This window comes from Mus pahari, chromosome 17 (genome assembly GCF_900095145.1).
Source record: "Mus pahari chromosome 17, PAHARI_EIJ_v1.1, whole genome shotgun sequence".
NCBI lineage: Eukaryota > Metazoa > Chordata > Mammalia > Rodentia > Muridae > Mus > Mus pahari.
Genome location: NC_034606.1, coordinates 41,028,054 through 41,038,048, shown reverse-complemented (window position 1 = coordinate 41,038,048; position 9,995 = coordinate 41,028,054). Strand labels below are relative to the sequence as shown.

The 9,995-nt window shown below is 53.2% G+C and overlaps 1 protein-coding gene across 1 annotated transcript; it reads right to left on the bottom strand.

The window, feature by feature from the left end:
* Nucleotides 1–339: 339 nt before the first annotated feature.
* Mapk15 (mitogen-activated protein kinase 15) lies at nt 340–5,769 on the bottom strand. Its single transcript, XM_021217253.1, has 14 exons — nt 5,610–5,769; nt 4,566–4,664; nt 4,413–4,442; nt 4,196–4,286; nt 3,560–3,690; nt 3,311–3,474; nt 3,003–3,142; nt 2,320–2,377; nt 1,793–1,930; nt 1,559–1,664; nt 1,229–1,433; nt 1,018–1,121; nt 814–942; nt 340–713 (listed from the first exon to the last, which is right to left on the bottom strand). The coding sequence occupies exons 1-14, from the start codon at nt 5,676–5,678 to the stop codon at nt 528–530; spliced, it is 1,650 nt and encodes a 549-aa protein (XP_021072912.1). The 5' UTR covers nt 5,679–5,769; the 3' UTR covers nt 340–527.
* Nucleotides 5,770–9,995: the final 4,226 nt, after the last annotated feature.

The following is a 9,995-nucleotide window of genomic DNA, read 5'->3' as shown; positions in this document are numbered from 1 at the left end:
GAGAGAGAGAGAGAGAGAGAGAGAGAGAGAGAGAGAGAGAGAGAGAGAGAGCACAGGCTGCACTAACAAAAGGTAGCAAGAACCTTTGGGCCAAGACCCCTTTCTTTGTGACTCAGGTCTCAGTCAGTCAGTCATTGGTGACTTGCACCTGGGTAAGGAATGGATCCAGGATCCTTGCCCCCACAGGACTAGGCTGAGGGGGCAGAGCCTCTGAGAGAGCAGACATGGCCATTCAACTTTGTGCTGATTCAAATGTGGAGCGCTCAGGAGCGTGGGCGTCAAAAGGACCTAGAAGGGGAATCCTCGGATGGTAGTGGGTGAAAGATGGCTTATCTGGGCTAGGAAAGATAAAACTTTATTGGAAGAAAGTATTGGGGGTGGAGTGGAAACCTCCATCTACTCTCCCTTAGGGGAGAGAGGTTCACAGAACCCTCCAGGAACTCGAAGGCAGGGAGGCAGAGGAGGGAGAAGATGAGCTGGGGTCTGGGGTACGGCACCGGGTTGCCGAAAAGAGGTGGGTGGGAGGCTCACGCACGCGGTCCGGGGAGCAGGGGCAGACGGCTCAGCGCCGAGCGGCACACGGTCCCGTAGGCCTGGGAGTAGCCGCCAAGCGCAGCTCTGGCTGCGCCCTGGGCCCCCTGCGAGACCGAGATGCCAAACATCCTTCGGCCGGGTCGGGGTTCCGGGGCCTCCCGGGGCAGGCGGGAAGGGACCTGCACGCAGGCGAGGGTCTTGTTCAGGAGGGAGAAGAGTGGAGCAGGGATCTGGGGGGTACGAACCGCACTGGAGGGAGCTGGGAAGGGCCGGGCTCACCCGTCGCGCGCCGACAGCCCTCGGCCCACCGCCCCGGGGCGGATCACTGCGGATCAGAGCCTGATTGGCCGCCTGAGCCGCTGCCTGTGAAGTCAGGGAGGGCGCCATCGCCCTCACTTGAGTCTTCACCTGGAAGGGGTGCGCCACAGGGTCACGGAAAGGGACCGCAAGAGGCTCTTCCGTGCCCACCCAGCCTCGACTTACCCCTGAGGGTGCGGAGGGTGGCTGCCCTGTGGCCCCTGGGGGCCTTTCCCCCCTGCCTGGAGGCGGAAGTTGGAACAGGGGGTCTGAGCTCTGCCTGCGAACTTCTGTGGGGTTGTAAGAGCAACCCCCGGAGTTAGGTCCCCGCTTCTGCACACGTTGGTGGCCCTACACAGAAGGGGCCAGGGGTGCGTGGGAGGCAGGCAAAGCTCACCCACATGTTCAGGATCATGACCAGGGCTACGCGGAGGTTTGGGTCCGCGTTTTCGCGCTGGCGTCTCCGCCGGGACCTGGGGGAGGACTCCCGGCTTGAGCGATTGTGTCCGAGCTGGAAAAGCCCTGAGCTCAGCCCGCGAGGCCACAACCCCCAGGCTTTCTTCTCTAGGGCTGCGGCTGTTCCCCCTCCGATCCAGGATAATCTGCGGGATGGGAGGGGAGCTCAGAAGAGGCCGGACTATACTGGGGTCGCTGCAGTGTCCGGGGACCATACTGGGGTTGAGGGTGTCCGTGGAAAGCGGACGATGGGAGTCCACAACTCCAGCACCTGATACAGGCGTTTGCGATACTCTGGTGCAGAGAGCTGGTCTCCTTCGTTCACCGGGAGCCGCACGTCGGACCCCCGTGCCCACTCGCGGTCGGGGCAATGGAATCTGCAGAACCAGAAAAAAAAATGGATGTAGGCGAGAAGGGGACCCAAGTGTCAGGAGAGAGAGCAAGGCACTCGGGCTTCCAGCCCTGCCGTTCATTCACTCCGAGGTCCGCCCTCTTCGCGTCTTACCTCTGCACATAGGGGTGTTGCAGCGCCTGCTCTGCACTAAGCCGCTTGTCCGGAGCAAACGCCAAGAGTCGCTTGAGGAGGTCCAGGGCTTCTGGGGGGGTGTCTGGCGGCAGGAGGGCGTCCAGCGTCTGCCGTGGCCTGCGGGCAGCCGCCTGTCGTCTCCTCTCTAGGGCCCCACCCGCACGGAACCTTCTGTCTGTGGCGTGACCTCTGCTTTTCTCCTTGTGTAAATCCTTTTTCCGAGGTGGTCACCTCTTCATCCCCTCCTCCCTGCGCAGTGAGACGCTCCTCCCTTTTCTAAGGCTGGGGTGTCCTCATTTTGGGGTGGGGGATGGGTCTTAGTTTTCTCTTTTCCTTGTCTCCTAGATTTTGCTCCAACTCCCCTCCCCCTTCATAACTAAGCTTTAAGAGGCTAGGGCTAAGCACAGAGCTCTGCACTGGCACAAACTGGCTCCTGTGCCAACTGCAAGATGGCGATACCCTCCTGCGACCTGCCACCCCTCCCCACGCCTATGCATTCCACTCACTTGGACCCAAGATTCTGCAGAATCAAAGCACTGTAGTCTGAGCCAAGATCCTGGAGCTCTGTGGGTGGGTGGAGGAAGTAGGTATAAGCAGGCAGGTTTAGTAGAGAGAGGGTCAGCCATCATCGCTTCTGTGCAGGGTCTGTGGTCTAGAAGGGCACAGACCCCTAAAAGCCAGCTGTCTGCCCTGTCTGAGCTGATGGGTGCCCATAGTTGTGCCTTACCTGGAAACCACATGCTACCAACATGCTCAGAGGATGATGGGGGGTGGTGGTGGTGTCACACCTCCCTTTGCTTCTACCCCAAAACCAGGACTTTGCTGAGAGAACAGAGGTGCCCTGTTGGGCCTTGAAGGTGTCTCTCTCTTGTCATGCCCCTCCTCCGAACGGATGCTCTCAGCAGCCTGCACAGACACCTCACTCCTGTTCTGCTGACCCTCTGTGCACAGCCAGCCCCTTCCTGTTACTGTTTAACTTTCTCTGTCCTTCGGGCCAATTCTGCATCTCTGTACCAGCCCGGTCCCCAGCAGCTGCTGTCTGGGCCTTCCGATCCACAGGCCCCTTTCAGTCTTCCTGAGGCCAAGGACTCTCTTCTGTGCACAACACTGGTGCTTGTCTCCAAGGCTGTGCCCTCTGACTCTTTATCCTATGCCTCAGGACAGGCTGCTGAGGTCGGGACATGCTCACCCTCCATGGAAGGTAATGGAATGGTCTCCAGGATCAGCTCCAGCTGGTGGAAAGTAGATGTCCCCGGAAACAGTGGCTGCCCTCGAAGCATCTCTCCCAATATGCAGCCCAGGCTCCACATGTCCACCCCAGGGGTATACCTGAGGCAGGAAGGGGTATGTGCAAGGGCTATGTGCAAGGGCAGGGAGCACAGGGCAGAGGCAGAATGGGAGTGCAGGGATAGGGTAGTGGAGCACTCAGGTGGGCCCAAGCAGGACCAGGACACGGGGACCTGAAGGGAGAAGGTAGGTGGGGCGTCCAGCTGTTACCATCGGGAAGACAGAAGCACCTCTGGAGCTCGGTACCAGCGTGTGGCCACATACTCTGTCAGGGCCTGACCTCCAGGCCCCTCAGGGAGGTCACTGAGGGAGCGTGCCAGGCCAAAGTCACAGAGTTTCACCCGGCAAGCAGAATCCAATAGAACATTGGCTGGCTGAAAAGAGGAATGGGTTTGAGACCGCCCATGGGCCAGATTCTGGGGGGAAGCCAGGGACCTGCGGTTACAAGGTGGAGCCAACCTTCTGATCTCGGTGGATGACACGCCCTGAGTGGATAAACTTGGTGGCTCTCAGGAGCTGGTAAAAGATGCACCGCTTGTGGATGTCCTTCAGTAGTCTGCCCTTCTGGATGACTGCATTCAGGTCGGTGTCTGGGAAGGGGCAGGAGCCGGGGAAGGAGACGCAGGTCAGTCTGGAGGGTGAAGAGTGCGGGTCTGTACCACTTTGAGCCTGCACCAGCCCTCAGCCCATCCTGGGCGCTCTCTGCCATGCTGCCCAGCCATCACGTCTGCCTTCACACTGTCAACAGAGCCATAATGGTCCAGGGAATTGCTCTCCTCCCATTTCACATTGTTCTTGGGATGCCTTCGGAGCAGGGCAGGGGGAGAACAGCAAATGAGGGCAAAGCAAGGATTCTGTGCAAGAGGGCTGGGGGCTGGGGGGGGGGGGACTCACTGCCAGGCAGTAAGTGCAGGCAGGTAAGTGGACAGGGGGCTCACATTTCAGGCTTTGAAGTCAGTAGTCACCAGCTTTGTGCTCAGGTTCAGGGGACAGATGAGAGTGACAGATAGAGCAGGGGCCGGGCAGCAATGGGAACATAAGGAGGGAGCCAGGCCACTCAAGTAAAGGCTGGGGTCTGGCCAAGGCCTCACTCACCCATGGACTCAAACACCAGATAAATATCCCTGTCATTCTTCGCTGGGATTACATCAAGCAGGCGGATGATGTTGGGATGGCCCCCAAACTCCTAGGAAGACAGACTGTTGGGGGGGGGGACCCGGGCTATGTTCTGGGCCACCGGGGCCAGCCCCTCCCCTGCCTGTGGGGACCTACACCCAGGGAAGGGGACGTTGTGGCAGGATGGGTCACTAACCTTGAGAAGCATAATTTCACGGAAGGTCCTCTGTAAGAAACAGAAATGCCCAGCTGGGCTGACCCAGAAACGCCAGGAATCCTGCCGTGACAGGCCCTCTCACCCCACCCCACCCCACCCCACACCCCCCATACTTCCTCCCTGCTCCATTACCTGAGCATCTATCTGGTCCCTAAAAGCATCAAAGATTTTCTTGATGGCCACGACCTCGCCAGTCCTCCGGTCCATAGCCTTCCACACAATGCCATAGGCCTGGGGAACACATGGGCCAGCTTGCTGAACATGGGCCCTCTACTACTACACATGCATCTATAGTCCAGTCGGCAGGTTGCCCCAGCCAGCTCTGGATACTGGGAGGGGTCAGAGTGCAACAGGTCTGGAGTGACAGAGCCAACAACTAATCGTATCATGTTCTGGAGTGGGGAAGGGGATGAGAGCTAGAGAGGTCCCTATGTGGGCGTGAAGCCACAAGTGAAGACTACTGGGAAGGACCATCTATCTCTGGAATGACCTTTAACCCTTCCAGCTCCCCACACATTCTCCTTCCTCCCATCTATGCGGTACACCGGCCCAAGCTCCCAGCCTCACTTAGAGGTTGGCTCTCTACTCTCTCGGCCACTCCTACCCATTACCATCACGGAGCTTCACCAGAGTAAACAGGACTAGCTTTGTAAAGTATTAACTAGTGCTACAGCTCACCAATTAAAGTCAGAGTTTTGAAGGTTTTCCAGATCCCTTCTACACAATGGGAACCCACACTGTCGCTCTCCCAACTCCTCCTGGCTCTGTGCATAAAAATGTAGTGTCTCCAACAACTATGCTTTGCTTCAGGGCCTTTGCGACTGCTGTCTGCTTGCTCCACTCCATGATACACAGAAAACGCACGCACAATCACACACATTCACACATATAACCCCATATGCCCAGTTACAATCACGAATACACCCATGCTCACAATTCCTGCTCTGATTGATTCTATGTACCCACTCAGACCTTCCTGAGCCTGCCTTTCAGGGCGAGGGTCTCGAGTGCCACCTAGTTTCTTTATGAAAACAGGGGGACAGGAGCTTCGGAGGAGGCAGGACACGAGCCCAGGAGTCAGCATCCAGTGTCAGAAAAACTAGACTCTGAGAGAGCTGACCAGACAAGCAAGTAACTGCAGTGCCCCCTCATATGACGGAACGTCCCCGCGCTCACCCCCTTCCCAAGCCTCCGCTTGATCAGGTATCTCTGGGCTACATGACGGTCCACCTCGGCAGCACACATGGCGAGAGGCAGGCGCTGGCTCTAGGGGTCCACCGATTCTTTCCTTGGAGCTGGACCTGTTGATCCGTTGGCTTGGGAACCGGCAGCCGCGATGTTCCTCCCTTGCGCCTGCGCCAATGGGCGGGGTCTGCAGCCAGCCCCACCTGTTGGCTTGGTTTCCCCTAGTCAGTGCTGCACGCGCGCGGGGTGGAGATTGAGGTGGGGAGGCAGCTCTGCCAGCCCCTGGGTTGTGCACGTCTCAGCGTACAAGGGGGTTCTGAGTATCGGGGATTCAGAGCCAGGCTCTCTCAGGAGCGAAGCTGTTGGATGCAAGAGTGGATGGAAAGTTGGCGAGATCAGGGTGTGGCAGGTGCCCTAGACTCTGGTGGAAGAGCACTAGAGCACTAGACCCCTGGGAAAGTGAGCCCAACACTTTGAGGCTACAGACCTGCTTGGCAGGGGAGTTGAATGGAACCCAAAAGCATGGACCACCCAGAGGACAAAAACACTGGGCACATTGATGGGAGAGAGGAGGTTGCAGGGGGCCAGGAGGTCGAGTCTGCCTCCCAAGTGCTGGGATTAAAGGCGTGCGTGCCCCACCACTGCCTGGCTAACTTTGTTTGTGTGTATTAGAGAGCTTAGACGTTTGGAGAGAGCAGGTAGCACAGGACATATCCACCTGAGGGACAGTAGAGAAGCAGGCGGAGCTCTGGGCTCTCACATTCACTGTCAGAGGGCCAGCATGCCCAGGGACCAGCCTTTTTAGCAAGGTTTAAAATCTGTTGTAGACACTTGGGAGACAGAAGCAGGCAGATTTCTGAGTTCGAGGCCAGCCTAGGCTACAGCGTGAGTTCCAGGACAGCCAGGGCTATACAGAGAAACCCTGTCTCAAAACAAAACAAAATCGGTGGTAGATAAACATTTGTGTAAAATGTTTACACAAAATGTTTATAATACAGTGAATGCGAATTACCAAAAAAAAAAAAAAATCACCATTATCTTACAGTTACTGGGCTGAACAGTTAAGCAACTTTTTTTTTTTTTTTTTGGTTTTTCGAGACAGGGTTTCTCTGTATAGCCCTGGCTGTCCTGGAACTCACTTTGTAGACCAGGCTGGCCTTGAACTCAGAAATCCGTCTGCCTCTGCGCCTCCCGAGTGCTGGGATTAAAGGCGTGCGCCACCACGCCCAGCATTCTGCCGCTTTTTAAAGAGTTTCTTAAGGCTGGAGAGATTGCTCAGTTGCACAGACTGCTCTTCTGCAGAATCCAGGTTTGATTCCTAGCACCCACATGGCAGCTCAGTTACAACTGTCTGTGACTCCAGTTCTAGGGGATCCCAACACCCTCATACAGATATACATGCTGGCAAAACACACAACATTTTTTAAAATAATAATAATAAAAAGAGCTTTCAGCTTTTCCTGTCCCTTCTGCCTTGCATCGTTGAATGTTTGCCATCAACCATGGTAGCAGACACGCCAGGCCTGTGGCCACTAGTGGCCAAAGTATAATGCATACCTGGTGGCACGGTGAGGTCTGACCTTTCAGTTACTGGGATGTCTGTCACACACACCGACCACTGGCAGGAACAGTGTGTCCCTCCTGCATCCCGAGAGTCAAGAGAGCTCAGGAGGTTGTGATGACAGGAAGGCTGGAAACAATGAGCTGAACTTATAAAGAACTTACCAATAAACATGCTTAGGATATATCATTACACGAAAGTAGAATTTAGCTAAGGAGCCCCACTTCCAATATGACTAGAAGATAGTGACATAAACAGACTCCTTAAGAACTACAGAAAGGGGCTGAAGAGCTGGCTCAGCAGTTAAAAGCACTGACTGCTCTTCCAAAAGTCTTGAGTTCAAATCCCAGCAACCACATGTGACTCACAACCATCTGTAATGAGATCTGATGCCCTCTTCTGGGATGCCTGAAGACAACTACAGTGTACTTACATGAAATAAATAAATAAATCTTTAAAAAAAAAAAAAAGAACTACAGAAAGATAAGAAACATAAAGCCGTACTCTAGCGTACTCGGGGTTACAGAGGGTATATTCTTGTTAGGTTATGTTCGCCAAGACTGTCCACTAGGATCTGTTTCCATATGCAAAGGAGTGCAATCCTGCCAGGCAGGATGACTCTGCTTAACAATGACCTAGAAACAACATGATCTATTGCAAAATAACTGGGAACTATCTTTGCTACATCAGTCTCCCATTTGTCCAAAACAGCCAAGTTTGCAGTTTCTGTAAACCATGTTTATTATCACTCAAAGTATAACTTGAGGCTGGGATCTAAAAGAGATTTATGGAGAAGTCCAAGTGTGGAATCTTCTAGCTTAAATATCTATGTTGGGCTGGTGAGATGGCTCAGCGGGCAAGAGCACTGACTGCTCTTCCAAAGGTTCTGAGTTCAAATTCTAGCAACTACCTGGTGGTTCACAACCATCCATAATGAGATCTGATGCCCTTCTTCTGGTGTGTCTGAAGACAGCAACAGTGTTCTTATTTATAATAATAAATAAACCTTTGGCCTGGAGCAAGCAGGGACTGAACAAGTAGGGTTGACCGGAGTGGCCAGAGGTCCTAAACAACCACATGGAATCTCACAACCATCTTACAGCTACAGTGTACTCATATACATAAAATCAATAAATAAATCTTTTTTTAAAAAAAGAGAGGTTGCTTTGGTTATAGGCAAATAAAGCTAGTAGGTTAAGGCCAGCCTAGAAACTCATTTAAAATCATGAAACTATTTAAAAAGAGGAGGAAGAGAAGGGGGCAGGGAGAAGGAGGAACAGCAGCAGCTGCTAACCTGGGCTAAATAGCAAGGATGTCTCAAAAAAGTCAAAAACAGATGCCAGGACTGCATACACCTAGAGTCCCAGTACTTGGGAGGGGATCGCAGGAGAATATGGAGATCAAGGCCAAGCTCTATGCTCAATATCAAGTTTAAGGCCAGTCAGGGTCACATGAGATACTATCTCTAAAAAGAAAAAAAAAATCTATGTTAGCTGCAAAGTATTTCTGTCCAAATCCAGTTTCTCTCTGGGCTTAAGCCAGAACTGGATGTACACTATAACGCAATTTTGTTTCATTGTTATTCCCCAGGCGTTTGGAGTAAACTCTCACTTCGGTCCTCAGTGCGTGGGCAGATGTGCGGACAAAAGGGCCTGAGGGTGATCCCCAGCACCATATAGGAGCCAATCCCATTGCCTGCAAGCAGAGCTGGGTAGATTCCCCAGAGCTTGCTGGCTAGCCTGCCTGGCCTAATGAAGCTCCAGGTCCCACAGAGAAACCCTGTCTCAAAAAATAAAGTGGAGGTTTCATGAGGCCTGGCATTAACCTCTGCGCTACACACATGTGCGCATGCGCAGACGACATGTAAGCACCTACACAAACATGAGCACACATACACCCAGAAATTCTACTCGGGGGGGGGGGGCGGGATCTCCACAAGCATTGACTGAACTGGGATCTCCAAGTTTGTTAGATGGAACACAGGAAATTGTACATTCAGAGAAAATTGGGAGACGTGTTTCTAAAGCAACAGTGCAAGGTTCCATATGTATCCGGCCTGATTTACAAAGCAAGTTCCAAGTCTAAATAGAGACACCCTGGTGGGTTTTGTTTAAAGATTTATTGGTTTTTATTTTATGTTATGCATCTGACTGTCTTGTCTGAATGTTTGTATGTGCACTGCACGTGTGCCTGGTGCCTGCAGAAGCCAGAGTGGGCACAAGAGTCACTGGAACTAAAATTACAGACGATTGTGAGTTATCATTTGCTTGCTAGGAACCAAACTCAGGTCTTTCACAAGAGCAAGTGTTCTTAACTACTGATCCATTTCTCTGTCCTTGAGGGAAAAAAAAAAAAATTGAGGGCAGTTTTGACACCTTCTTCAGTTGGTCAGTTTCTAATTTCAAAAAAAGGGAGGGGGCAAGCAGCTGAGGTGCCTATTTAACATACCTCTGCCTCTACCTGTTACAGGGTGTGGCTGGCATGCCACTCCCTCTACCCCTGAACTCTCCAGCCCAGGGGTGGGGCTGCCCTTCCCACAGAGGCTCTTCCCTATATAATCCCGGTATTGTGGTCACCCTCTCTCCTTTTGTACCTTTGGCCTCCTGAATGCTGTACTTACAAGTGCTTCCCCTCCCTCCCCCCATCCCCATATGGTTCAGGGTCTCGACCACTCTGAACTCTCCCACATGTGTCTGCCTCTGACTATGCTCTCCTATATATCCATCATAAACTCCTCCACCATACCTACAGGCAGTCATGTCCTTCCCTTCTTATTTCTTTTTTTCATTCATCAATCCTATGTACCAAATTCTGGC